General features: G+C 45.1%; 3 protein-coding genes and 1 long non-coding RNA gene across 4 annotated transcripts in view; all 4 read right to left on the bottom strand.

Moving 5' to 3' along the window:
• The window catches only part of LOC308662196 (zinc finger protein 197-like), a 31,840-nt gene that overhangs the window by 5,573 nt on the left and 111 nt on the right, over positions 1 to 26,156 (bottom strand). The window contains exons 2-3 of the mRNA XM_081317749.1: positions 24,926 to 25,354; positions 25 to 139 (exon numbers count right to left, since the gene is read on the bottom strand). Coding sequence (XP_081173875.1) covers positions 25 to 139; positions 24,926 to 25,342 — 532 coding nt within the window. The 5' untranslated portion in view covers positions 25,343 to 25,354. The remainder of the gene's footprint in view (positions 1 to 24; positions 140 to 24,925; positions 25,355 to 26,156) is intronic.
• On the bottom strand, positions 3,003 to 5,389 carry LOC308662197 (zinc finger protein 202-like). The gene is made up of 4 exons (XM_081317750.1): positions 5,363 to 5,389; positions 4,786 to 4,847; positions 3,899 to 4,327; positions 3,003 to 3,144 (listed from the first exon to the last, which is right to left on the bottom strand). Exons 3-4 carry the CDS (start codon positions 4,313 to 4,315, stop codon positions 3,103 to 3,105), a joined length of 459 nt encoding a protein of 152 aa, XP_081173876.1. The 5' UTR covers positions 4,316 to 4,327; positions 4,786 to 4,847; positions 5,363 to 5,389; the 3' UTR covers positions 3,003 to 3,102.
• LOC308663549 lies at positions 13,022 to 15,901 on the bottom strand. Its single transcript, XR_014025432.1, has 2 exons — positions 15,049 to 15,901; positions 13,022 to 15,007 (listed from the first exon to the last, which is right to left on the bottom strand). It is a non-coding gene; the product is annotated as an uncharacterized lncRNA (long non-coding RNA).
• LOC308661321 (uncharacterized protein) lies at positions 16,073 to 23,526 on the bottom strand (the record flags this gene model as incomplete). The annotated part of the gene is made up of 4 exons (XM_081316244.1): positions 16,073 to 18,314; positions 20,998 to 21,127; positions 23,244 to 23,311; positions 23,421 to 23,526. 4 exons carry the CDS (start codon positions 23,524 to 23,526, stop codon positions 17,020 to 17,022), a joined length of 1,599 nt encoding a protein of 532 aa, XP_081172370.1. The 3' UTR covers positions 16,073 to 17,019.

Raw genomic sequence — 26,156 nt, 5'->3', positions numbered from 1 at the left:
GGAGTGGAAGGACCTTATTATTACCTCTTGAGGTGTCCTGATTTGGATCTTCCTGAGAGATCCTCCTGAAAAACAGTTCTTGAGGGAGATTTGAAGGATGCCTCATTCTTTCAGGATCTCTGATGTCCATTGTAAAGGACTTGACATAGTATGAAGGAGAAAAGCATTAATGGTCATCAAACATCATGAAGTGGTTTTTTACTGCAAAGCACTCAGTATCGATCAATTAGGCTGAGAAGTAAGAAATAAATGGCTCTGCAAAATCTTTCTTCTAGAAAGGATAAGCAACTATAGAAAGATTAGTGAAGCATCTCCACATAGTATGAATGCCAGAGAACTCTGGTAAGGAGGTACCGTATTTTCCGGCGTATAAGACGACTTTTGAACCCCTGAAAATCACCTCAAAAGTTGGGGGGTCGTCTTATACGCCGGGTCGTCTTATACGCCGGAAAAAAAACACCTTCGGATCTTTTTTCTGCTGGACGGCGGGATCGCTGGGTGAATGGAGGCAGGCGATGGCGACCCGTGGTTAAGTGGCCGACGGCGAACAGGTGATAGAGGGCAAACTCTCGTCAGCTTCTGGGGCGGCTACTGCAGCTGCTGCCGTTGCTCGCTCAAGGACTGGCCGTGCTAGCGCCTCCAATGCTGGCTGACAGGTCCCTGATGAGAGGAGCGGGACTAGCCCGTGCCCGTCATCTTGAACAGCCGCTGCCCTGTTTCCCTCCCTGTTTCCCTGCTCCGCCTGCTCTGTGATTGGCCCAGCTTTGCTCCTTTCCCGCCAAAGGGGCGCCTCGCCTTATTGTCTCTGAGCTCTCTCGCCTGCTGCGCTGCTGCTCTCAGTTCCGCACTCCGTGCAAGCAATTCTTGTGGTCAGCGCGAGTCAGGCGGTGCCTCGGCGGGAGTAAAGGCTCTCCCTTCCTACGGTCGAGCGGGGCGCCTCTGGGGACCACCTGCCCGTCCTCTCGTCGGGGACCTGACAGCCAAGCATTGGAGGCGCTAGCACGGCCAGTCCTTGAGCGAGCAACGGCAGAAGCTGCACTAGCCGCCCCAGAAGCTGACGAGTTTGCCTTCCATCACCCGTTCGCCATCGGCCGCTTAACCACGGGTCACCATCGCCTGCCTCCATTCAGCCCAGGGCTCCAGCCGAGCGGGAGTCGTGTTTCTGCGAAGAGGCGGCGGCCGTGGCGGCGGCAAGGGACTCGAGAAAACTTCCTGTTCGTCCTCCTTCCCCAGCGACAGGAAGTTTTCTCAAATGGGTGGGTGGAAGAGCACATTTGCAGACGGAGCAGCCGCGCGTCTGGAGCCAAGCCCCGCCCAGGAGGCAGTCAGCCAGGTGGGCTCGGAAGACGCGCTGGAGAGGCGGGCTTGGGGCGGCCATGCTGAGGCCGGCTGGCGAGGGCCGCTGTGTGGTCTGCGGGCAAGAGGGGCGCCAGGCCTGCCGGAAGTCCCCGGAAGTTCCTGGAACGGGCTGGCAGGCACGCTCTTCCCCGGCCTGCCGGAAGTCCCCCAAACTTGGAACTGCCTGGCGGCGGGCGGACGCTCCCTCCCCGATCCCAAAGCGCAGCGTCTAGCGGCCGGGAGTCCGTCGGCCTGGTCGCTGGTGAGCTGGCCCGCGGCCCAGGAACAGGTAGCCAGGTGCAGGTGGGGGTAAGGAAAGCCGGGCGCGGGCTTCTGCGGCTGGTTGCGAGGCCGGAGGCGGGCGTCTGCCGGGAGACATAGCGGGTAGCAGGGCGCGCTCTGCTTATGGTCAGATACCGCTTGGGTGAGGGTGAGGGGCTGGAACAGGCTGGCAGGCATGCTCTTCCCCGGCCCGCCGGAAGTCCCCCAAACTTGGAACTGCCTGGCGGCGGGCGGGCGCTCCCTCCCCGATCCGCCGGGGAGCGTCTCCCAAAGCGCAGCGTCTGGCGGCCGGGAGTCCGTCGGCCTGGTCGCTGGCGAGCTGGCCCGCAGCTAGGGCCGGGGCCCAGGAACAGGTAGCCGGGTGCGGGTAAGGAAAGCCGGGCGTGGGCTTCTGCGGCTGGTTGTGAGGCCGGATGCGGGCGTCTGCCAGGAGACATAGCGGGTAGCAGGGCGCGCTCTGCTTATGGTCAGATGCCGCTTGGGTGAGGGGGAGGGGCTGGAATGGGCTGGCAGACACGCTCTTCCCCGGCCCGCCGTAAGTCTGGCTTTGCACCATCTGCATCAGACGGGGCTGAATCGGGCTTCTGTCGGACACTTGGGATACGTTTTTTATTTAAACAAAAAGCTGTCCGAAAATTGCAGATGGAAAGAGATGGGATAAGAACATCGAAAGACAGGACCATAAAAACAATCCTTTGAAAGGGGGGGGCGTGGGTGTTAGAGTGGTGATTTAACACTCCAGTTAAAACTGTCTAGCGTATTTTTCATTCAAACCTCTCCTTCATTACTTCAGTCTGTTGAATTCAATGGAGGACTCTAGGAGAACATGATACCATGGTGATTCTGAATGTGACAGTTTTGGATCTGTTTGCAAATCCAGTCTAGCATCACTGAGTTGTGTTTGATTGATCCAAACGGAATTTTGGATTATGACGGACAGGGAGGGCAGGGCATGTAAGTATTTTCCGGCGTATAAGACAAAAAACCTTGAAAAACTTCTTAAAAGTAGGGGGTCGTCTTATACGCCGGGTCGTCTTATACGCCGGAAAATACGGTATTAAGAATTTGAATACATTAATCCAATGGCAAAGAATTTTGTGTATAATATAATGCCTGAACAACAGGAAGATATTTGGGTGAAAACTTTAAAATTTCTATTAAATTATACTTTGGAACAAATTTTTTATAAAATGATGTATCAATTCTATTTAATGGGTGATAACCGGCCAAAGATGTATAAAGGAAATTCAAATACATGTTCAAAATATAAATGTAAACAAGAAACCTTTTTCCATTTTGGTGGACAAACCAAAGAAATACTGGTGTAAGATTTATATTTTACTGCAGAAGATTCTCGAAGTGGGTATAAAAACAAAACCAGGTACTTTAATAGACAAAGAGATTGAAAAACAATCTCAAACTTTGCTGTTTTATATGTTGAGAGCATTAAGAATGCTTTTTGCACAAAAACGGAAGGATACGTTAATTGCCATAATGGAGAAGTTGCTGGAAAAACTGACGGACCTAGCAGAGACGGCAAAATTAACTGCTTTAGTTAAAGAAAAGAACACATCCAACCTTGTTTCTATTTGTAAAACACTTCTGGATTTTTTTTCTTGGGATAAAAATAAATGAAATTTAGAGTTTCTTGTTATAGAATGGCTAGTTCTAGTACATATTAAGGATGTAAAAGTAGAAGTCGGAGGCTGTAATGTTACCATTTTATTTGACTGCACTAAAGAGTCAGACGCTGAGCTTGTCGATCAGAATGTCAGCAGTTTGGTGGGTCGAATCCCGAGTGCCACGTAACAGAGTGAGTGCCTGTTACTTGTGCAAGCTTCTGCCAACCTAGCAGTTCGAAAGCACGTAAAAATGCAAGTAGAAAAATAGGGACCACTACGGTGGGAAGGTAACAGTGTTCCGTGCGCCTTTGGCGTCTAGTCATGCCGGCCACATGACCACGGACACGTCTTCGGACAAGCGCTGGATCTTCGGCTTTGAAACGGAGATGAGCACCGGCCCCTAGAGTTGGAAACGACTAGCACGCATGTGTGGGGGAACCTTTACCTTTACCTTAAAGAGTCAGAAGTCAATCATTTTCCTTTTTTCCCCTTTACCCTATACGTCTTTCTCTTCAATTCCCACCAGTTCCTACTATTTTCATTTTTTTTGCGTTTTATATCTTGATAAGCTTAATCAAATTTTTAAAAGGAAACAAAAATTTGAACATATTACTATATTCAAGTCCTTCTGGGCTCCCAAGAGGAAGTCCTCTCACCTGCAACTCAGCCTGCTCCTTCTTCTCCTCCGCCTGGTTCAGGAGGAAGCCTTCCACCAGGGCCACCGCCTGGGAGCTGCTCTCTGCTCCACACTCCCGCACCCAGCTCTCCATCTGCAGGGGCAGAATGGCCAGGAACTGCTCCAGAACAACCAGGTCCAGCATCTGCGCTTTTGTGTGCTTTTCTGGTCTCAACCATTGGCTGCAAAAGTAGTGCAGTCGGCTGCAAAGGCCTCGGGGACCCTCATCCTCCTGATACCGGATGCTCCTAAAATTCCAGGACTGAAGTGGGGAAAGGATGGTTCCATCGTCCAGGATCTTCTGGCCAGTTCTTGCCCAGATCTCCTCACCGATTCCAGACTGAACACTGGAAGGGCCTTTTCCAGTTCCCCCACTTGCTAAAGGAAGGCTTGCCATTCTTTCTCCGTCCTGTAACACAAATCCAAATGAGTTCAAGGAAACCAAATTCTTTTTCATTCATAGCAATGTTCATCTAGCCATGGGAATCAGAACAAGCCATTAACCCTCTTTGCCAAAGAGATAACTTTGACTCTAAAGAAGATGAAGAAATGACCTCCTTTTGCAACTCTCTGATAGAAAATAAATTCCAACAACTAGAAAGTAGTGGATTGGATCATTCATCAATACTCAACGCCATACAGAAGGAAGTATTTTTCTGACCTGGTAAACTGATAACTTCAATAAGAAGATTCAGTGTATTTGGCATTTTGGATCATTTCTATTTTTTTTACTCACAAGACTTGCTTTTTAAAAATATAGATCTACATTTACCTATAAACAGGGTTCACACAGCATACAAAAACTCAGAACAGTTTAACAAAGCATGAAAATTCAGTTCACAAAAAAACGAATGCCATTCAATTGACCTTGGCTTAGGATGCTCCATTTCTCTTCCTTCACACAGGCAGGCAGGTTCACACAATGTGTCCTAAGCACAAAAAGGTCAATCAGATCCAGGGGCTCAGTTCACATGAAACACAAAGGCTTAAATGCACAAAACTTAACATAATGATCTGTTTACCCTCCTAAGACAAACTGAGCTGCAGAGGAGTCAAACCTAGTTTACTGTCATCCAGCACAGAGTGAGAACGTAGGCATAATCTTTTGCATTTTCAAACCTTATTTCCTCCTTGAGCTTTGCCATGCAAACTCTCCCTCTACCCAGGAGCTTTTCCCAAGAAATGGGGCGTGAAGGACGATCTAGGTCCCCTCCTTTCCTTTCTGGAATCTGGATTTCTTCCTGAGGGCAACAATCATGGAAAAGGGCAGCAGGGAAATATGGGATCTGGGGGTCTCCCACTCCTGATTGAACCTGGATGAGGACTTGGCATATGCCACTTCCTTCTCTAGTGCAAGAACTCTCTGCCTCTGCTTGTATGGGAAGAAACCCCCTCCCCCCCCCCGCCACACACAGAGAGACAGACAAACAACCCTCTTTGTCACCTGTGCCTCTTTCCTTCAAGACTTTCTTGCAGCCTTTTTAACAGCCTGCGAAGTTCAAAGGGTTAAAGAGGGAGAGTCCAGCATCCTAGAAAGGCAAGGCTTACTTACGTCACTTCCTTCCCAACCGGCCACAGCGGCCCAACGCTGAAGTGCGTGGAGTCCCTTTCTCTTTGCAGAGGCCGCCCTCTGGTGGGTTTTCTGTGAATGGAAAGCGCTCCTGGAACAAGGAGAGACGGAGCATTTCCCATGCGGGGGCAGGAGGGGGCGCTCACGTTTCCCTTGATCAGGAAGCCTTCTCGACGTGCTTTAGGCAATGTTACACTTCCGAAGAGTGTTGTATTTAAAGCTTTCGGTCACTCACACTCTCACAGCTCTGGGAAATAACCACAGTTTCACCCACACACTGAGGGACAAATGGTTCTTCAAAATACAGGGAGACTGAATTTAAAATAAGGGACGTTTACTGGTTACAACATATATATTTGTTCTTTTTCACATGTATGCAACATTCACACTCATCCATACTTATCTAAGTCCTTCTCAACTAGGCTGGCTGGCACTAGCCAGAGGGACAGAAGCTGCCAGCTACCAACTCTAGTTGAAGAGCAATTCAAAAAGTGTTTGTACTTCAGGATCCTTCCACCCCACACACAAAAAAATCCTTGTTTTTTGCTGATTCATCAGATGACAGTTATTCTTGTTGATTTTCAAGCCTGGTAGCTCTTGAAGGGATTTAGAGAGAGCTTTCACATCAGGTCTTGTCCAATTTCTTTTGTCTGGATTGAGTGACATTTTACTTTCTTTCCTTAGTGACTTAGTATTACAGAGGGTGGTGAGCACAGCACAAGACATTGTGGGCTGTCCCCTGACACCACTGGATGACATCGCCAGGGCTCGCTGGTTGGAAGAGTGAGGAAAATTCTCAGGGATGACTCACACCTTGGATGGTATCTCTTTACTCTCCTACCATCAGGTAGGAGATATAGGAGTATAGCCAGCCATACCAACAGGCTGAAGAACAGCTTTTATCTATGGGCTGTCAGGCTTTTGAATGGGAAATAATTTTATAAACTTTATGCATAATTGACTTGCGAGGCCGGTGCGTTGTGCAATTAGTTCACATGGTGTAATAAGATGGAGGGTTTGTGTCACTGTAAGTTGACACAAATGGAGGCTCAGCACGAATGGAGGCTCAGCCATTCTCAATGTATGCATGGTTGTACTTTGACAGTAAAGGTTCATTCATTTATTATCCATTGCTAAGACAGAACCTGGACGAGAACTTGGGATGCATCTTTTCCTTCTTCAGTTCAAGAGCCCTCCCTTTGCACTGGAAGAATCTGGACACTTATCCTGACCCTTTCTGGATCTCTTTCCTTCAAGAGTTCTGCACAGCTCAAATGCTCAAGAGAGTGAATCCTAAAGAGGCAAGACCCGTTGATGTCAATGCCTTTCAATCTCCCCTCTGGAAAGTACTGTGTGGCATTCGCCCTCCAGTGGCTCAATGATGGAAGGCCATTGTGTTGCCTTCTCTTTGCAGAGGAGCCCCTGGTGGATTCTGCATGCAAGGCAGGTGCTCATGCAAAGCGGGGAGAAAAGGTACATTTCCAATGAGAGGCGAGGAAGAAGGAGACTATTACGTCTGCCCTGATCAAGAAACCTTGTGCCGCCCTGATCAAGAAGACTTGTGAATCCATGTGCTTTTGACAATATAAGACTCCTCTCCAAATGTCTATTTTTAAGAACGATTCTGTAGAAACCACACCCCTGTATAAAGTTAACGGGGATCAAAGGAACAGACACAAAATGGAATTTAGTGTTCTTGTACTCAAGAGGGTCACAATAATGCTCTCTTGGTTCTGCATCCCATAAAAGTGATCAGTGGAAAACTTTTTTTGTATACAAGTTTTATTGATTTTTTAAATATTTACATAAACATGTATTTGTGAAACAATATGGTGGTTGGGTAGTTAAAATAAGACATAACCAGTTGTAAATAGTTCAGGTTACATCAACAGAGATGCCCTCTCTAATTCCCTTAGTGATTACATAGTCAAAATAAGCAAGTTAGTACTCTTCTAGTTATAACGTAGTCAATCAACAAAATTTAAAATATATTTTCACTAATACATATCAATATCCTGTTTTTACATTTTATCTAATTGCAACAAGATATTCTAGAATAGCCTATAGCACGGGTCAGGAACCCGCGCCTCCGGAGCCGCATGCGGCTCTTTGAGTCATCCCCTGTGGCTCCCAGTCCACCTCTGCCATGTTTAGTCCTGAAAAAAAAAGTGGCACTAAAAAAGTTCAACCAATCAATTCAAACTTCTCACCAAAAAAAAAACCTTGCAAAGTTTGGATTGATTGGTTGAACTTTGGTTTATGAGACCGCCCACAAGCCGTTTGTGGGACTGCCCACAAACAAACCTCTTTGTTTCTTCTGACTGCACTTGGTGGCAGTGGAGGAAGAGACGGGAGGACTGGAAAGGTGAGTAGGCCCTTTTTCTACCTGCTGCACGGGTAGGGGCGCCCAGTCTTGGGGTGCCCCAGGCCCACCTCTTCTCTGTCCGGCAGGTCTCCCCCCACCCTGCTCCACCGCCGGCTCTGCTAGCCGGGGGTTGTGGTGGATGTGGATCCGCCTGCCCGGAGCTCAGTGGCAGGAGAGGCGGCAGTTCCTCTCGCTGCGCCCTGAAACCTGATCTAAATGTGAGTGGCCCAGACTGGTCGGAGGGATGTGCAGAACAGGGTTTGATTAAAGTGGAGCTTACCTAAGCAAGACATACATCAGAGAGGAGGCCGAGCAAATTTTCCCCTCCTTGCCAGGCAAAGAGAGGCTTGTCAAAAATGCGCGCAAGGGAAAGGTGCTGCTTGGGGCCGGAGGTGAGGCTGAGCAAATTTCCCCCACCTTGCCAGGCAAACGGAGCCATGGTGCTCTTCAGCAGGCACAAGCAACCCCGATCCCACTCTCCTCCTCCTCCCCTTGGAAGAGCTGCGGGCCTCAGGAGCCTCCCCAAATGGCCCCCCCACCCGTGAGGGAAGAGATGCAGCAACCGGATTGACGCCTCCTCCTCTTCCTCCAAAGGTGCACCTCCCGGCTCCAAAGGACGGAGGCAAGCCGAGAAATGGAGTTCCGCTTTGCCCGATGCTTACTTTTGCTTTCACTTTGGACGGGAATTGCAGCCGGGCATTCACACACACACACACACACACACACACACACACACACACACTTCTCCTGGCTTGCCCGTATCTGGGGTTTCCTTCCTCACGAGGAGACCTGCAAGATTTTCTGCTTGCAAAAGGGCGATCATTTCTGCCTCTCTTGCAAACACTGGAATTGGGCAAGGAAGGGAAACCCCTGCCCCACCGCCTGCCTTCTCCTTTTTTTCTGCATGGTGGGGAGGAGGATGGAGGAGGTGGAGAAACAGCGGGCAAGATTGCGAAGAAAGAAAGAAAAAAATATTTTTTTAAAAAAAAGGAGCGAGGGGAATAGAGCAGAGAGAACGAAAGGCAGACGAGAAGGGCTCCCCCCTCCCTCTCCAAGGCAAGCTGCCCGCCTCTCCATCCTGCACGCCTCCCCCAAAGTGTTTGGCTGGCAGTTTGTCAATCGCTGCTCTTCCTCCTCCTCATCCCCCTCTTCATTCCGGCTTGATCAGAGAGTTTTTGCCTGAAGAAGAAGAAACAGGGTGCTCCCCCCCCCCCCCGGTGTTTCTCTTCCTCTCTTCCTTCTCCCATCACTTCTTTGGCGCATGTTTGCTGGGAGCCCACCCAGATTTGAACACCTTGGAGTCCCCGTTTCCCACCGAAAACAAAACACTGGGAGCCTCAAAACCCTTTTGACATTTAAAATGAAAATAACACTGTGTATATCGTTTTTTACCTTTGTGCTATGTATAAAAAAACTATAGTGTGTTGCATTTATGAAATCAATGAACTGCTACAAAGAAATTTTTTTTATTTCTGTATGCATCAAAAACATTTTGAACTTCCAAAAAAAAGACACTGGGTTGAAGGTTACTTTCAAATAAAATACTCAATGTCCATTTGAGTTGTTGTTGTTAGTTGCAAAGTCGTGTCCGGCCCATCGCGACCCTATGGACAATGTTCCTCCAGGCTTTCCTGTCCTCTACCATCTTCTGGAGTCCATTTAAGCTCACGCCTACTGCTTCAATGACTCCATCCAGCCACCTCATTCTCTGTCGTCCCCTTCTTCTATTGCCCTCAATCTTTCCCAGCATTAGCCTCTTCTCCAGTGAATCCTTCCTCCTCATTAGGTGGCCAAAGTATTTGAGTTTTAGCTTCAGGATCTGGCCTTCTAAAGAGCAGTCAGGGTTGATCTCCTCTAGGACTGACCGGTTTGATCGCCTTGCAGTCCAAGGGACTCGCAGGAGTCTTCTCCAGCACCAGAGTTCAAAGGCCTCAATTCTTTTGCGCTCAGCCTTTCTTATGGTCCAACTTTCACTGCCATACATTGCAACTGGGAAGACCATAGCCTTGACTATACGCACTTTTGTTGACAGGGTGATGTCTCTGCTTTTTAGTGTGCTGTCTAGATTTGCCATGGCTTTCCTCCCGAGGAGCAAGCGTCTTTTAATTTTTTGACTACAGTCCCCATCTGCAGTGATCTTGGAGCCCAGGAAAATAAAATCTGTCACTACCTCCATTTCTTCCCCATCTATTTGCCAGGAATTGAGAGGGCCGGATGCCATGATCTTGGTTTTCTTAATATTAAGTTTCAACCCAAGTTTTGCACTCTCCTTCTTCACCTGCAACAAGAGGCTCTTTAGTTCTTCTTCACTTTCTGCCATTAGAGTGGTATCATCTGCATATCTTAGGTTGTTGATATTTCTTCCAGCAATCTTAATTCCAACTTTTGATTCCTCTAGCCCTGCCTTTCCCATGATGTGCTCTGCATATAAGTTAAATAGGCAAGGCGACAGTATACAGCCTTGCCAGACTCCTTTCCCAATTTTGAACCAATCAGTGGTTCCGTGTCCAGTTCTCACTGTTGCTTCTTGGCCCGCATATAGGTTTCTCAAGAGACAAATAAGATGGTCTGATACTCCCATCTCTTTAATAACTTGCCACAATTTGTTGTGATCCACACAATCAAATGCTTTAGCATAATCAATGAAGCAGAAGTAGATGTTTTTCTGGAACTCCCTAGCTTTCTCCAGGATCCAGCATATATTAGCAATTTGATCTCTAGTTCCTCTGCCTCTTCAAAATCCTGCTTGTACTTCTGGTAGTTCTCGATCCACATACCGCTAGAGTCTAGCTTGTAGGATTTTAAGCATAACTTTACTAGCATGAAAAATGAATGCAATGGTGCGATAGTTTGAACATTCTTTGGCACTGCCTTTCTTTGGAATTGGAATGTAAACTGATCTTTTCCAATCCTGTGGCCACTGTTGAGTTTTCCAAATTTGCTGGCAAATTGAGTGTAGCACTTTTACTGCATCGTCTTTTAAGATTTTGAATAGCTCAGCTGGAATACTGTCACCTCCACTAGCTTTGTTGTTGCTCAGCTTTTCTAAGGCCCACTTCACTTCACATTCTAGGATGTCTGGCTCGAGGTCAGTGACCACCTCATTGTGATTATCAGGGACGTTAAGCTCATTCTTGTATAGTTCTTCTGTGTAATTTTGCCATCTCTTCTTAATCTCTTCTGCCTCTGTTAGGTCCCTGCCATTTTGGTCCTTTATCATGCCCATTTTTGCATTGAATGTTCCCTTCATCTCTCCAATTTTCTTGAAAAGATCTCTGGTCCTCCCTATTCTATTGTTTTCTTCTATTTCTTTGCACTGTTCATTTAAGAAGGCATTCTTATCTCTTCTAGCTATTCTCTGGAATTCTGCATTCAATTGGGCGTATCTTTCTTTTTCTCCCTTGCCTTTTGCTTCCCTCCTTTCCTCAGCTATTTGCAAAGTTTCCTCAGACAGCCATTTTGCTTTCTTGCATTTCTTTTTCTTTGGGATGGTTTTGGTTGCTACCTCTTGTACATTGTTGCGAACCTCTGTCCATAGTTCTTCAGGCACCCTGTCTATCAGATCTAATTCCTTAAATCTATTTGTCACCTCTACTGTATATTCAATGGGGATATGATTTAATTCATACCTGACTGGCCTGGTGCTTTTCCCTACTTTCTTCAGTTTAAGCCTAAACTTTGCAACAAGAAGCTCATGGTCTGAGCCACAGTCAGCTCCTGGTCTTGTTTTTACTGACTGTATAGAGCTTCTCCATCTTTGGCTGCAGAGCATATAGTCAATCTGATTTCTGTGTTGACCGTCTGGTGATGTCCATGTGTAGAGCCGTCTCTTGGGTTGTTGGAAAAGAGTGTTTGCTATGACCATCGTATTCTCTTGACCAAATTCTATCAGCCTGTGCCCTGCTTCATTTTGTACTCCAAGGCCAAACTTGCCTGTTATTCCGGTTATCTTTTGGCTTCCTACTTTAGCATTCCAATCCCCCATGATGATAAGGACATCATTTTTTGGTGTTAGTTCTATAAGGTGCTGTAGGGCTTCATAGAACCGGTCAATTTCATCCTCTTCAGCACCGGTGGTTGGGGCATAGACTTGGACTACTGTGATATTGAATGGTTTGCCTTGGATTCGAACTGAGATCATTCTGTCATTTTGAGGATTGTATCCCAATATTGCTTTTCCTACTCTTTTATTGACTATGAAGGCTACTCCATTTCTTCTGAGGGATTCTTGCCCGCAGTAGTATATCTGATGGTCATCTTAATTAAATTCACCCATTCCTGTCCATTTTAGTTCGCTGATACCTAAGATGTCGATGTTCAGTCTTGTCATCTGTTGTTTGACCACGTCCAGCTTGCCTTGATTCATGGATCTTACATTCCAGGTTCCTATGGAGAAAAAATCTTTACAGCATCGGACTTTCCTTTCACCACCAGACATATCCACAGCTGAGCGTCCTTTCGGCTTTGGCCCAGTCGCTTCATTCTTTCTGGCGCTACTAGTACTAGCCCTCTGCTCTTCCCCAGTAGCATATTGGACGCCTTCCGACCTAAGGGGCTCATCTTCCAGCGTCATATCGTTTTGCCTTTTGGTACTGTTCATAGGGTTTTCATGGCAAAGATACTGGAGTGGGTTGCCATTTCCTTCTCCAGTGGATCACGTTTTGTCAGAACTCTCTGCTATGACCTGTCTGTCTTGGGTGGCACTGCACGGCATAGCTCATAGCTTCATTGAATTACGCAAGCCCCTTCGCCACGACAAGGCAGTAATCCATGAAGGGGCCATTTGAGTCCTCCTCATATTTATTAAATAAAAAGTCAAACTCAACTTTTCCCCATGCAGCAAACCCAAAATGCTGTCTGCTTGTCATTCTGTCCATCCACCCATCTGCCCATCCACCCATCTGCTTGTCCGCCAGTCCATCTGCCCATCCGTCCTCTCGTCTGTCCATCCATGCATCCGCCCGCCATCTGCCATCTGTCCACCAGTCCATCTGCCATCTGTCCGCTCATCCGTCCGTCTGCCCGCCCGTCCATCTGTCCATCCATCTGCCCGTCCACCTGTCCATCTGCCCGCCCATCCATCTGCCCATCTGCCAGTCCATATGTCTGTACTGTAGCATCCAGTCCGCTGACAATGAATAAAAAAAGGACTATTTCACTGAACAATGTCAAATAAATATTTGCAAAATAATTGCCAATTTTTATTTCAGCATGCAACAGAAACATTTTGAACTGCAAAAAAAGACACTGGGTTAAATATTAATTTCAAATACAATACTCAATGTCTATTTGAATCCTCATATTTATGAAATAAAAATCCAAACTTAACTTATCCGCCTGCAGCAAACCCAAAATGCTGTCTGCTTCTGTCATTTTGTCCTTCCGTCCACCCATCTGTCTGCCCGCCAGTCCATCTGCCCACCAGTCCATCTGCCCATCTGTCCGCTTGTCCGTCCATCTGCTCATCTGCCAGTCCATGTGCCCATCTGCCAGTCTGCCTATCCGTCCGCTTGTCCGTCTGTCTACCAGTCCATCTGCCCATCCGTCCACTTGTCTGTCCGTCTGCTCGTCTGCCAGTCCATGTGCCCATCTGCCAGTCCATCCGCCCATCCATCTGCTTGTCCATCTGTCTGCTAGTCCATCTGCCCATCCGTCCGCTTGTCCATCCGTCTGCTCATCCACCAGTCCATGTGCCCGTCTGCCAGTCCATCTGCCCATCCGTCAGCTTGTCTGTCCATCTGTCCGTCTGCCAGTCTGTCTGCCTGTCTGTGCGTCTGCCCGTAAATCAGTCCATCTGTACTGGAGTGTGCAGTGAGCTGGCAAGGAATAAAAAAGCACTCTTTCACTGAAGAACTTCAAATATATATTTGCAAAATAATAGCCAATTAAAATATTTTACCTGGTTAATGTGATTTTTGCTTCTCAACATCAGCACACAGCATCTGCATATCAGGGCTGTAAGACGTCACCTTCATTTTTAAACAAGATTGCAGGCTGTTGTCTGTGAGGCGTGAGCGATATTTGTTTTTAATGTAGTTCATATTGGAAAAGACCTGTTCACATACATATGTAGATCCGAAGATTGACAGGACTCCAAATGCATATTTCTTCATATTTCTGTACGTGCTGGGGAGGGCATTCCATGTATCAAGTATAAGCTTGTACTGTTTGGGAAGGTTTTCAATATCACTCCATTTGTCATTCAGCGCAAGACTGGCCTTCTGACAGGCAACATCTTCAAGAGTATCTGTCAAACATTGGAACTTGGACACCCATATCTCTTTGTCAGCTATGTCTGCAAGTTCCACCTCCAGATCGGGTTGACTTACACCTGCAAATGCAGTCATATTCAATGCAGATGGATGGCTGCTCAGGGGAGTGACAGGGAAAGATAATGTATTTTTTTCCTCTCTGAACTCACAGAATTGCTTCCCAAATGATGTTTGCATTGCAAGGATTACAGACTGCAAATACTCTGAATTTATCACATTGTTACCTTGTTTGAACTCTCTCAAAGAGGGGAAGTGAGACATGTACCTCTCTTGTTATGTATATAGGGGATGTTTCCACAGCAATGAGCCACTGACACCAGCAGGTGGCAGGGTTCCTTGTCAGGATTGGCAGGGCATTCCTTGGCGGGAAATCTTGATAAGGGGATTAGTCCCAGGTATGTCTGGCTAGATATATAAGAGGAGCTAGTCACCCTTTGTTTGCCAAGTCTGTGCTGACATCAATAAAGACTAATATGCTGCATCCTGTTGTCCGGAGTCTTCCATGTGGTCCACGCGGTCCAGAGCCCGCTACTTAACATCTCTGTAAATCTCTGTCAAACACTGTCAACTTGTGTTCAAATGCCAAAACTTCCTCCAGCAAGTGCAGGGCTGTGCCTCCTTTACTCTGAAGACTTGTGTTCAGCTTGTTCATGTGTGCTGTCATATCTACCATGAAGTGTAGCTTTTCCAGCCACTCTGGACGTTCCAGCTCAGGATAGGTGAGCCCTTTGCTGCCCAGGTATGTTTTCACCTCTTCCAGACACGCAGCAAAGCATTTTAGCACCTCTCCTCTGGACAGCCACCGGAATTTGTTGTGCACCAGATCAGACTACGTGCTTTCCACCTCCTCTAGTAGCAAACGGAACTGACAGTGATTTAAACCTTGTGCCATTATTTAATTGACAATCTGAATCACAAGGTACATCACTTCTGTGCATTCTGGAGGAAATGTTTGAGCGCACAATGCCTCTTGGTGCAGGATGCAATGAAATGTTAGCAGCTTTCAACCCAGCGACTTCTGCAGTAAAGCCACAAAGCCCTTCTGTGCTCCTGTCATACTCGGTGCCCTATCAGTAGCCACTGACACAAGGTGGGTGGTGTTTATTTCATTGGTTGTTAAATAATCCAAGACAGCCTCACAGATGTCCTCCCCCCTTGTTTGGCCTTTCAGTGTTATCAACTCAAACATTTCTTCCTGTGGCCCAGCAGAGTTCACATATGTTCAATATCACCTTTGTCTTTGGATGCATCAAGGCAATTGAGTATGCCTCAGGTGAATTGATGTCTTTACATTGCTGTCTGGTGATGTTTTCTGCCATTTTTAGGGTTCTGTCTTTCACAGTCTTTGCAGAGAGGGGCATATCTCTGATTTTCTGCACAATTTCACTCTTGTTTTTGAAGTCCGAGTATAGATGTTCTGAAATCTTAATGATTCCTTCATATATTCTCTATCTGTGAACGGCTTCCCGTGCTTGACTATTTCCTGAGCAGCCACAAAACTAGCATATGTAGTTGAACTTGCAGACGTCACCTACTTCTTAAATTGATTCTTGCTCTGATCAACCTTCCGCATCAATTCCGAAATGACTTTTTTTGTCTCTTCTCCTTCTGGGTATTTTTCAGCAAAGGCTGCGTGTTTATTTTGGAAATGTCTTGCAACATTAGACTTCTTGTTTGCAAATTTCTCACCACATATTAGTCATACTGGTAAACCAGTCTTGTCAGTTGTGAAAGCAAATGAATGTGCCCATGCATCATTAAACACTCTGTTTTCTTCCGAAATTTTCAGTCTTACTGTCCAGTTTGACACAGAACTGACAATTAAATAAAAAGCTTCAAACATGAGCTTCTCAAATCCTTCCAAAAACTTTCATGTGTTAATACATTTTTAAAGCAACTAGAGTTTAATACATGAGTATAATACATGACTCGAACATAACCACAGAATTGATATTTAATTTTATTTAAATCAAATTTAGACTTCTTCTCAGCCCTCATCACACTATAGAATAGCAAAATGCTTGAAAAAAAATTGCACAATCACTTGTGGGGCTTCTGGTCATTCTGGCTTCGTTTTTGAGAGAGGAATTCGTCGTTTCAGTTCTTCCCAGACGTTAAACATTGATGGGCATGTAACAATTCCCTCATACATCTTCAGGCCTTGGAATGAATAATGTTCCCTCTTTCTCTATAGATACTGGTTGACTCAGGTCTCAGTTGTACACTGAGTATGCAAATTTGATTACTTTTGGGGTGCCCCAGTTCTACACCAAGTGTATACATTTGATTTTTCTTTTATTTTTTCATTTGTGCTTGGGAAAGCAGCACCTTTTGAATGTCTTCACATCCTTTTGAGAGCTATGACCAAGTGGGAGAAACATGACAATTGGGGAGCAGGAAGCACATTACTAAAAAAATAAAATAAAATGAACATGTATACACATAAATTCAAAAACTTATAGATAATAATTATAATGGAACATGCCCATTGTTTTTATTTTCATTACTAAATTCATCTCTCTAGGCCTCTAAGTTAGAAGGAAAACCAACCCTCTTTTCAGAATTCAGTCTGTGTACATTGGAAATCCACAGACTGAGCTCACTAAGTTATAATTAGCATACATTCTCACCCAAATGTATCTTTGTTTTGGGGATTGACTTCTAACAGCTACGCATCATGTTATGGGAAGTAAGAGTATGGTGTCGGCCGAAGCCCTTTCCACACTTTATAGGGCTTTTCCCCTGTGTGTATCCTTTGATGGGATGTAAGTTTATTGTGTTGACTGAAGCCCTTTCCACATTCCATGCATTTATATGGCTTTTCTCTTGTGTGGATACCTTTGTGGGAAATAAGAACATTATGTTCGGTGAAGCCCTTTCCACACTCCATGCATTTATATGGCATCTCCCGTGTGGATTCTTTTATGGGAAATAAGATGACTATTTCGGGTGAAGCCCTTCCCACACTCCATGCATTTATATGGCCTCTCTCCCGTGTGGATTCTGTTATGGCAAATAAGATGACTATTTCGGGTGAAGCCCTTCCCACACTCCATGCATTTATAGGGCTTCTTCCCTGTGTGGATCCTTTGATGGCATGTACGGTCACCGCTTGTCCTGAAGCCCTTTCCACACTCCATGCATTTATATGGCCTCTCCCCTGTGTGTATCCTTTGATGGGATGTAAGTTCACTGTTTGCCCTGAAGCCCTTTCCACACTCAATGCATTTATAGGGCTTCTCCCCTGTGTGTATCATTAAATGGGATGTAAGTTTACTGTGTTGACTGAAGCCCTTTCCACATTCCATGCATTTAAATGGCTTCTCTCCTGTGTGGATCCTTTGATGGGATGTAAGATGACACTGGTTGGTGAAGCCCTTCCCACACTCCATGCATTTATATGGCTTTTCCCCTGTGTGGATCCTTTGATGAGATGTAAGATGACTCTGGTTGGTGAAGCCCTTTCCACACTCCAAGCATTTATATGGCTTCTCCCCTGTGTGGATCCTTTGATGGGATGTAAGATGACTGTTTGTTCTGAAGCCCTTTCCACACTCCGTGCATTTGTACGGCTTCTCCCCTGTGTGGATCCTTTGATGGGATGTAACTTCCCAGCTTGTTCTGAAATCCTTTCCACACTCCATGCATTTATATGGCTTCTCTCCTACGTGGATCCTTTCATGGGATGTAAGATGACTTGGTTTGCTGAAGTCCTTTCCACACTCCCTGCATTTATATAGCTTCTCCCTTGTGCTTATCCTTTTATAAACAGTCTTATTTCCATCCTCAGTGCATTTATTTGGCTTCTCTCCCATGTGAAAACTTTTCTGTGACATAACAGACCCAAGTTCTTGAGGAAGTGTGAAAGTCCAATTGTAATTTTTTCCTTTGTCTTTGGATATATAATCTTGTCCTTTGACTTGGGATAGATAGTGCTCGTTTACATCTATTGTATCTTTGAATAGTCTTAAACCTTTCCCAATGTATTTTTTCTTTATTTTTCCTCGTTGATCAATAAAGTCCTGAATCTGTGCATCAATGGAAGATGAGCTTTCTTTATTCCAATTATTTGAAGTGTTTCTTTCCTGCCTTTGGAATCCCGTCCGAATTGCAGGCTTCTCCATTACGTCTCTTTGTTTGAACACTTTCATTGGTTCTCTAGCGACTTTATTGTCATTCTCATTACCACCTTCAAAGGAAAAGAGAAATGAAAGTGATAGAAATGTTAGGGGAAAAGATCACTCTGTCAGAAACCAGATAATCCCTGAGTTATAAACCTTCCCTTAGCCAACGTTCGAGTTTACATGATAATCTCCCAGTAGTGTTTACGAAAAACTCCTGAAATTACGAATGTTTCCACACTGTGGCAGTCATTCACCCTTAGGAATGTCCACAGTAGCACTGCAACATTCACCCTAGCTATTTCCTCCCCCCACACCCCAGTCTCTAGACACTAGGACTGTGGGTATGCACCTTTGCTTTCTTGGCTGTTCTAGGCCTTTGGTGCTTTCACAGAAAATGGAAGCCTAAAGTAACGCAAGATCACGTGAGATCAGTGATGTGAGATCTCACACTACTGATTTCGAATGATCTCACAGTAGGTTAGGCCTCTTTTTCTGCAACAGAGAATTGAACGGAAGCTGGGGGAGGCTTCCAATTGCCTCCGGAGGCCCAATTCGGCAGAACAGAAGCCAAGGGCGGTGGCCATGTGGCTCGAGTTCGGGGTGGGGGTGAGCAGGAGATAGGCACCACAAGCGTCGTGAGAGTTCAGGCACTCATTCTCTGCAAAAGAGGATGGGTACCTGAACTCACAAGATATTACAGCACATAGGAGCTTCCGTTGACCCTCCTCAAAAGCAGGAACCCGGCAGAGAAGAGATGGGTCTTTTCAAGATAAGTCAATCTGCCACGGCAGAAATGGAGGGGGAAGCATGAGATATCTTTGTGAATCGTGGAGGCCTTGGGGGCCTGTTCCATCACTAGGCCCTCCATGGCCTTCCCCGAGATACCTCATGTGCAAATAATGAACCGCCTAGTTCCTATGCATTCAATTAGCAAATATGTGGGTGAAAGCAGGAGGTGATCTTCTTTGAGGTACAAGATTTATTCCCATGAATTTTTGAGTTATGAATGAAATGGGCAGGCTCCATTATATTCGTAACTCGAGGACTACCTGTAATTGCCTTCAGGTATTTTGCCAGATTCCAATATATTGTATATTTGTATAATTATAACGGTTTGGTATAGAAATGATAATATCACTATTCATGAGGCATAAAAACTTGTAAAAGGCTGTGCTGGACCAGTATGTAACTCTGGTCCATTTCAACCAGTGGTACGGGTACCACCTGTGGTACATTGGCACCTGGCAGGTGGTATACGACCATCCTAGAAAAGTGGTAGCAGGAGAGGGGAATGACCTGAACCGATGGCAGCACCACCTGAGCGAGAGATGGCTGGAGCTGCAGGGCTGTCAGGGCTCAGCGGAAGCGCCAAGATCAGCACTTCTTCGGGGCTGTCAGGGCTCAGTGGAAGCGCCAGAATCAGCGCCAGTCTCCAGCTGGAGCTCAGTGCTGCTCCCGGTGCTTCTGCTGAGCCCAGAAGAAGCGCCGATCAGCTGGAATGTTGCAGCATCCCCAGGGTCTTGTGATGTACATTGAGATGTTTGGCAACTGATTCATATTTATGACAGTCACAGTGTCCCAGGGTCATGTGAAGTGACCAAAACCTGCTGCAACCACCCAGCAGACAGGGAATAAAAACCAAACACCCCCCACCCCTGCTGCCAATCCTCAACAGAAATGCTCACAACAATGAAAACCTCAGACAGGAGGAAGAGCGCCGCCGGGCAGGCAGGCAGGTGTCTTGCTCGGCTGTGGCTTGGGGGACACTTTTTCCAGTGCCTTTGTAACTTTGAACAGTCACTAAGCGAACTGTTGTAAGTCGAGGACTACCTGTACTTCATCTTTTTTTTCCCTTTTTTTTTGGTCATCAACTTTTTGACACCTTGCTAGGGCAACTGGTGGTACTCAGATGTTGCCATATCCTAAAAGTGGTACAATGGGTGAAAAGGTTGAAAAGCCCTGCATTAAATAGCTAGCTTAGGAATTAAGAACTGTGTTTTAGCATTTATAGGGTTAAACGCTGTCTCCTTAAGAGATGGCCTCTGGGAAATGTAGTCTAGTTGTTAGTCAGTCCTATATCTTATCGAGTCAGTTGGAGGAGCTTCAAAGTTTATTACAGAATGTCCTGGCTATGTGCCAGGGTGGTTAAAGCCCTTGTCTAATCAAGCATCATGCAAGCATCGATTGGCATCCATAACTATGCCTAGCTGAGATGGGGCTTATTCCTTTTTACCTACGAGAATGGACAGATATGACTATGACCAGATGTATCTATTGCAAAGTAAGTCCCTGCTTAGAATTCCTGGACAATAAATATTTGTTTAAAACCATTTTCATGGAGTTTATGCTGTCTGGATCAGAACTATAATGCATCTCAGTTCACAGTTCCAGAATAAAGGCATTAAGTCAAAAAACCTGAGTGGCAATTCTTGATAGGATTGATACGGAAGTATCTGGGCCAAAATAGCTGAAAACTGTTTGATGAAGTTTGGTATTACTGCAAACCAAGGAATTACTTTGTCACTAATATGTTTAAATAGAAACAGAAAAACAAATGGTATAGAATATTATCTAAGCAGAATGCCATTGACCTATTTCCTTCGTAGGAGCAGTGGAACAGCATGACTTTTCCTTCTCCCTCTGAAGAGAGGATATCTATTTGGAGATGATTTCATAAGAAGTAATCTGTGGCATCTGACTACAAAGTGTCTTCCTGAACTGCCTGACTGCAGAATAGGAAACCCTTACCAAGAGAGGCCACGTTCTTATAATTGTCCAGCATGACTTCCCAATGCAGCATTTTTTGGTGAGGATCCAGCATAGACCATTCCTCCTCTGAGAAATACACAGCCACCTCCTCAAAAGGCAGAAGACCCTCCTGAAAGGCAAAAAAGTACAGAACAGATTGAGGAGGGACTATAGGATCTGTCCTATTGTTTAGAAATTCCCAAAGCAAAGCTATGAACTAAGGTAAATGGCTATGTTTAGTGGGATTCCATAGTTTAGGTGAGAAAGTGGACTGAAGAAAAAACTTTTGATTGAAGAAATGTTTTAGACAGGTTTCATCAACATGAATGATTTTGTAGGATTTTCAGTGCCATTCAGTTAAGTAACCCCAATTTCCTTCTGGAACAACCTCAGGATCCTGGCATTTCTATACGGCCACTGTCCTGGGATTTTAAAAATCTATCTTCTTAATCACTTATTTTCTTATCAATGATTGTAAATAAAGCATTTAAAAATGTTAATATCCCGGTGTGAATATTTAAATACTTTTGAGGATCCTTGCACAAATGCAACTCAAAGAATTACAGAAAGAATGGGTGCCATGAAAATATCTGTAAAACATTATTTACTGAAAAGTTGGGAGAATAATTACGGGAAAGAGTTTTGTTTTTAAAGTAGTAGTCTTAAAAAAAATCCTTAAAAAATCCCCAATCAAAAGCAGAGGGGACAATGGAAGAAGACAGTAGAGATAGTCCTCTACTTACAACAGTTTTTAGTGATTATTCAAAGTTACAACGGCACCAGAAAAAATGGCTTATGCCCAGTTTTCACACCCACGACTGTTGCAGCATCCCCGTGGCCACATGACCAAAATTCAGATGCTTGGCAAATGATTCATATTTATGACAGTTCGAGGGTCCTTGGGCCATGGCTTTGGAGTTGGGTATCATCAGTACGCCGATGATACCCAGCTTTTCATTTCGACCCCAAACCAACCCAGTGATGCCCTCGACGTGATGTCCTGTTGCCTGGAGGCGGTTCGGGTCTGGATGGGGAGGAACAGACTTCAACTCAACCCCAACAAGACTGAGTGGCTGTGCATACCAGCATCCCGGGATATTCAGAACATTCCATCTCTTTCAATGGGGGGGTGAACTTTTACCCCCCGTAGATAGGGCTCGCAACTTGGGAGTCCTTCTAGATTCACGGCTCACTTTGGAAGACCACATAGTAGCTGTGACTAGGGGGGCCTTCGCCCAGGTTCGCCTGGTGCGCCAGTTGCGGCCCTATCTAGACCGGGATGCTTTATGTACGGTCACTCACGCGCTCATGACCTCTCGCCTGGACTACTGCAACGCTCTCTACATGGGGCTGCCCTTGAGGACCACTCGGAGGCTCCAACTGGTACAGAATGCAGCCGCGAGAGTTGTGTTGGGAGTCTCCCGATACTCCCATGTCACACCTCTGCTCCGTGAGCTGCATTGCTTACCAGTTGTCTTCCAGGTGAGATTCAAGGTACTGGTAATGGTGTTTAAGGCCCTACATGGCATGGGTCCGGAGTACCTTAGGGAGCACCTGCTGCTGGCATCAACTTCCCTCCGCCCTGTGCGTTCCCACAGAGAGGGCCTCCTCAGGGTGCCACCGATCAGAGAATGTCGATTGCTGGCCCCCAGGGGGAGGTCCTTCTCTGTGGGCGCCCCGGAGCTATGGAATCGGCTGCCGGTTGAGCTCCGGATGGCGCCCGACCTTCACTCCTTCCGTCGCGATCTGAAGACACACTTATTTGAACAAGCCGGCCTGGCCTGATGGGGGATGGGTTGGGTTTTATGGTCATTTTTAATATTTGTATTTACTGTTTTTAGTCGGGCATATGTTTAATTTTCTTTTAACTTTTGTATTTTTGTATTTTTTATATATTTGCCCTGTTCACCACCCTGAGTCCTTCGGGAGAAGGGCGGTATATAAATAAAATTATTATTATTATTATTAATATTATTATTATTATTATTATTATTATTATTATTATTATTATTATTATTATTATTATTAACAACCATATTACAAACTTAACTGCAGTCATTGACGTAACACATGTGGCCAGAAAGGTCGTAAAATGGGGCAAAGGTCACTTAACAAATGTGTTTAGCAACAAAAATTTGGGTTTCAATTGTGGTCATAAATCAAGGACTACCTCTACTATGTACATCAGCTGATTTCCCGAGGGAAAAGGAAAATACAAATCTAGTAAATGAATGTTCTTCTCTTACCTGAGCTGGAGGTTCAATCACGGTTTCCGTTCCTCTAAAAGAAAGCGTCAACTTCCTTCTATTCTTCCCTGTGAGGGAGATAGAATTTCAAGAAGCATAATTAATGAAATGCTATAGAAAACCCAGAAGATAAGAAAGTTAGGATTTATCAGAGGAGTGGAAGGACCTTATTATTACCTCTTGAGGTGTCCTGATTTGGATCTTCCTGAGAGATCCTCCTGAAAAACAGTTCTTGAGGGAGATTTGAAGGATGCCTCATTCTTTCAGTATCTCTGATGTCCATTGTAAAGGACTTGTCATAGTATGAAGGAGAAAAGCATTAATGGTCATCAAACAACATGAAGTGTTTTTTTACTGCAAAGCACTCAGTATCGATCAATTAGGCTGAGAAGTAAGAAATAAATGGCTCTGCAAAATCTTTCTTCTAGAAAGGATAAGCAACTATAGAAAGATTAGTGAAGCATCTCCACATAGTATAAATGCCAGGGAACTCTGGTAAGGAGGTATTAAGAATTTGAATACATTGATCCAATGGCAAAGAATTTTGTGTATAATATAGTGCCTGAACAACAGGAAGATATTTGGGTGAAAACTTTAAAATTTCTATTAAATTATAATTTGGAACACATTTTTTATAAAATCATGTATCAATTCTATTTAATGCGTGATAACCGGCCAAAGATGTATAAAGGAAATTCAAATACATGTTCAAAATATAAATGTAAACAAGGAACCTTTTTCCATTTTGGTGGACAAACCAAAGAAATACTGGTGTAAGATTTATATTTTACTGCAGAAGATTCTCAAAGTGGGTATAAAAACAAAACCAGGGACTTTAATAGACAGAGATTGAAAAACAACCTCAAACTTTGCTGTTTCATATGTTGAGAATGCTTTTTGCACAAAAACGGAAGGATACATTAATTGCCATAATGGAGAAGTTGCTGGAAAAACTGACGGACCTAGCAGAGACAGCAAAATTAACTGCTTTAGTTAAAGAAAAGAACACATCCAACCTTGTTTCTATTTGGAAAACACTTCTGGAGAGTTTCTTGTTATAGAATGGCTAGTTCTAGTATATATTAAGGATGTAAAAGTAGAAGTCGGAGGCTGTAATGTTACCATTTTGTTTGACTGCACTAAAGAGTCCGACGCTGAGCTTGTCGATCAGAATGTCAGCAGTTTGGTGGGTCGAATCCCGAGTGCCGCGTAACAGAGTCAGTGCCTGTTACTCGTCCCAGCTTCTGCCAACCTAGCAGTTCGAAAGCACGTAAAAATGCAAGTAGAAAAATAGGGACCACTACGGTGGGAAGCTAACAGCGTTCCGTGCGCCTTTGGCGTCTAGTCATGCCGGCCACATGACCACGGACACGTCTTCGGACAAGCGCTGGCTCTTCGGCTTTGAAACGGAGATGAGCACCGGCCCCTAGAATTGGAAACGACTAGCACGCATGTGTGGGGGAACCTTTACCTTTACCTTAAAGAGTCAGAAGTCAATCATTTTCCTTTTTTCCCCTTTACCTTATACGTCTTTCTCTTCAATTCCCCCCAGTTCCTACTATTTTCATTTTTTTTGCGTTTTATATCTTGATAAGCTTAATCATATTTTTAAAAGGAAACAAAAATTTGAACATATTACTATATTCAAGTCCTTCTGGGCTCCCAAGAGGAAGTCCTCTCACCTGCAACTCAGCCTCCTCCTTCTTCTCCTCCGCCTGGCTCAGGAGGAAGCCTTCCACCAGGGCCACCGCGTGGGAGCTGCTCTCTGCTCCACACTCCCGCACCCAGCTCTCCATCTGCAGGGGCAGAATGGCCAGGAACTGCTCCAGAACAACCAGGTCCAGCATCTGCGCTTTTGTGTGCTTTTCTGGTCTCAACCATTGGCTGCAAAAGTAGTGCAGTCGGCTGCAAAGTCCTCGGGGACCCTCATCCTCCTGATACCGGATGCTCCTAAAATTCCAGGACTGAAGTGGGGAAAGGATGGTTCCATCGTCCAGGATCTTCTGGCCAGTTCTTGCCCAGATCTCCTCACCGATTCCAGACTGAATACTGGAAGGGCCTTTTCCAGTTCCCCCACTTGCTAAAGGAAGGCTCGCCATTCTTTCTCCGTCCTGTAACACAAATCCAAATGAGTTCAAGGAAACCAAATTCTTTTTCATTCATAGCAATGTTCATCTAGCCATGGGAATCAGAACAAGCCATTAACCCTCTTTGCCAAAGAGATAACTTTGTCTATCAAGAAGATGAAGAAATGACCTCCTTTTGCAACTCTCTGATAGAAAATAAATTCCAACAACTAGAAAGTAGTGGATTGGATCATTCATCTATACTCATTCCCATAGAAGGAAGTATTTTTCTGGCTTGGTAAACTGATGACATCAGTCAAGACGATTCAGTGTATTTGGCATTTTGAATCATTTCTATATTGTTTTTACTTGCTTTTTAAAAATATAGATCTACATTTACCTATAAGCAGGGTTCACGCAGCATACAAAAACTCAGAACAGGTTAACAAAGCATGAACATTCAGTTCACAAAAAATGTAATGCCATTCAATTGACCCTGGATTAGGATGTTCCATTTCTCTTCCTTCACACAGGAAGGCAGGTTCACACAATGTGTCCTAAGCACAAAAAGGTCAATCAGATCCAGGGGCTCAATTCACATGAAACACAAAGGCTTAAATGCACAAAGCTTAACATAATGATCTGTTTACCGTCCTAAAACAAATTGAGCTGCAGAGGAGTCGAACCTAGTTTACTGTCATCCAGCAGAGTGAGAACGTAGGCATAATCTTTTGCATTTTCAAACCTTTTCTTATTTCCTTCTTGAGATTTGCCATGCAAGCTCTCCCACTACCCAGGAAATAGGGCGTGTAGGACTATTCAGGCTCCCCCCCTTTCCTTTCTGGCA

Source organism: Vipera berus, assembly GCF_964194415.1.
Source record: "Vipera berus genome assembly, chromosome: 2".
Lineage (NCBI taxonomy): Eukaryota > Metazoa > Chordata > Lepidosauria > Squamata > Viperidae > Vipera > Vipera berus.
The sequence above is the reverse complement of the archived record's forward strand: the minus strand, read 5'-3'. Positions and strand labels throughout refer to the sequence as shown.

What these genes read in the sequence shown, in the direction of transcription:
- LOC308662197 (XM_081317750.1), bottom strand. Translation starts at nt 4,315, where the DNA reads ATGGCAAGCCTTCCTTTAGCAAGTGGGGGAACTGGAAAAGGCCCTTCC. An exon ending in AGGAGCAGGCTGAGTTGCAG is followed by an intron (nt 3,145 to 3,898) that starts GTGAGAGGACTT and finishes CGTCTCTGCTAG; the next exon opens with GTCCGTCAGTTTTTCCAGCA.